This window comes from Lactuca sativa, chromosome 7 (assembly GCF_002870075.4).
Source record: "Lactuca sativa cultivar Salinas chromosome 7, Lsat_Salinas_v11, whole genome shotgun sequence".
NCBI lineage: Eukaryota > Viridiplantae > Streptophyta > Magnoliopsida > Asterales > Asteraceae > Lactuca > Lactuca sativa.
Window position 1 is genome coordinate 17,095,943 of NC_056629.2, and position 2,242 is coordinate 17,098,184.

Here is a 2,242-nt window from a genome sequence, read left to right on the forward strand (position 1 = left end):
TCTAACCGGTGTTCACCGAGCACAAGTCTGATTTACCGAGGGCCTCACCGAGCCACTCCGTCGGGCCTTAAGAAGTCGTCTAGGGTGTTAAAAACCTTTTATGGGGCCCGTTTGTGGATACTTTTACAAACTTTTGGAATTTGGGGATGGGCTGGGCTTTACCTTGTTTTGGGTTTTGGGGTGCCATATTTTCTAATTTACCCCTAAGTTAGACCATCATCCCCTACAAGACTTGAATTAACGATTTATATTGAAGGCACCATATCAACACACTTGATACCGACAGACACAGTAGACTATTGGTTTGTTTTCGAATCACTTGCCAAATTACAGTAAATCCTCTATTATCTTATTATTATTTAACGATAGAAACACAAAAAAAGTTGCAAACTTTCTTCCTATCACACTTCCTAGAGGCAGGCGTATAAAACCAGCAAAAGATCATGAACACAAAATGAAATTGCTTATTTTAATTAGCGACCCCACAGTCCTTTTTTTTTTTTTTTTTTTTTCACTTCACCATGCTGCGCTTGTCTTCCTTCCTCTTTTATTCCCACCACCATACAACCGAAACAAACTAAACGCCGATAAACCAGAAACCATCACCATACTCACACAAACAATCACCGAACTCCCAATCCCTTCACCAACCTGGTTACAAAATTTATCATACATAACACATATCTTCATCCACTGAAGCTCCGCCTCTCCAAGTTTTGCAAACGCCGCCGATTGTGCCGCCGCCCCTACTGCCGCCACCGTCATGTACGCCATCACCTGATCACCGGAGAAGATTACCCACGCCAACGCCTTGTTCAACACCACACTTCCTCTTATCATTCCCACCACACACCTCACTATGTGTATCAACGAGTACGCCGCCGCTATCCCATTCGCCACCACCAAAAACCTGCATTCAATCTCTTTCTTTTTTTTTAACTTATAAAAAATTAAACTCGATCAACAAGAAAATGACTGACTTACTCTAGAGATTTCATGTCTGTGAATTTGGCTTCCTTTCGAACGGTGAAGATTTCTTTCACCTGAGTATCGGTAGCCACAAGAACAGCTGCGACAAGAGCCAAACCGCAAATCACACTTCTCAATATTAACTCCGCCACCCTTACCCGCCGGTCGACCACCTTCAAATCGCTGCCGTGGTACACCGGAACATTCCCCGGACTTACTCCGACACCCAAGTAACTCATTTCTTTTCGAGGGTAGTGAGTGCTCAGTGGAGGTTGACACCCAAAACGTTAATTAAACCACCCAAAAGTGGGATCACTTAAATAGACAACCCACCTACTACCATTTTCCTATATTTATATAATAAATATAAATATTTAAATATATATATATATATTTTTTACTTTATTACACGTGTCTGTTACATGTCTCTTTTTCATCATTTGCATCATCATGAGTTATGACATTAAACCAACAATAATATGTTTTTGTGTGAAAAAATAAAAATATTTGTACAAATGTAAATACCAAACACCCTCGTTATCTAATGAAATAAAACGCTCAAGTGTGTGGTTTGGGACAAGTTATAGATTTTTAAAACACAAATTCCTGTAATTTACTAAATATGGAAAACGAGTCTTGGATCTTTAGTAACGAAAAATTACATGAGAATGGCAATGGTGATGTAGATTTCCACATGGAACGTGCACTTTAAAAACAGTACATACGTCAATATTGCGTCATTTTCTATTCTTTACAAGATTTTACATATGTCACGTAACTTCCTATTATTTTTCGAAAAGTATAATGAATGTATTGTTATCTCTGGTCATACGACCTATATCCATATTTATTTTGAGAATGTTTATGTAACCCGTAGCCAAGTTTTTGCAAACAAGCAAGAAATAATCAAATAATAAAAGATCTTAAAGCTTGAAATTTGAATGAATCCATAAACTTCAATTAAAATGATTTGTATTAAAGATAAAAAAAATAAAAACGGAGAATGTTTGATTGGGCCGAGAAGAAGGGGATTTAATGGAAGCTTACCTCATTTTGGAGTAATAAATTCTGACACATATGCATGGGCAGTAGTTACAACATTTAAGTAAAGTTAAATATGTTTTTATTTTTATTTTTTATTTTAAAAAAAAAGAGGTGGAGGTCCTTGTCCCAAGAGAAAATCGAGAGGGCTTAGATAAGGGGAAGAATTCTGTCGATCTTTCCAATGGAAACAAAAAATAAATAATGAGATTCTGGAATTATTAATTTATTC

The 2,242-nt window shown here is 37.0% G+C and overlaps 1 protein-coding gene across 1 annotated transcript; it reads right to left on the minus strand.

The window, feature by feature from the left end:
- Positions 1-327: 327 nt before the first annotated feature.
- LOC111880460 (CASP-like protein 2B1) lies at positions 328-1,274 on the minus strand. The gene is made up of 2 exons (XM_023877170.3): positions 985-1,274; positions 328-910 (listed from the first exon to the last, which is right to left on the minus strand). The coding sequence occupies exons 1-2, from the start codon at positions 1,206-1,208 to the stop codon at positions 517-519; spliced, it is 618 nt and encodes a 205-aa protein (XP_023732938.1). The 5' UTR covers positions 1,209-1,274; the 3' UTR covers positions 328-516.
- Between the last annotated feature and the right edge of the window lie 968 nt (positions 1,275-2,242).

What these genes read in the sequence shown, in the direction of transcription:
- LOC111880460 (XM_023877170.3), bottom strand. Translation starts at nt 1,208, where the DNA reads ATGAGTTACTTGGGTGTCGGAGTAAGTCCGGGGAATGTTCCGGTGTAC. An exon ending in ACAGACATGAAATCTCTAGA is followed by an intron (nt 911 to 984) that starts GTAAGTCAGTCA and finishes GATTGAATGCAG; the next exon opens with GTTTTTGGTGGTGGCGAATG.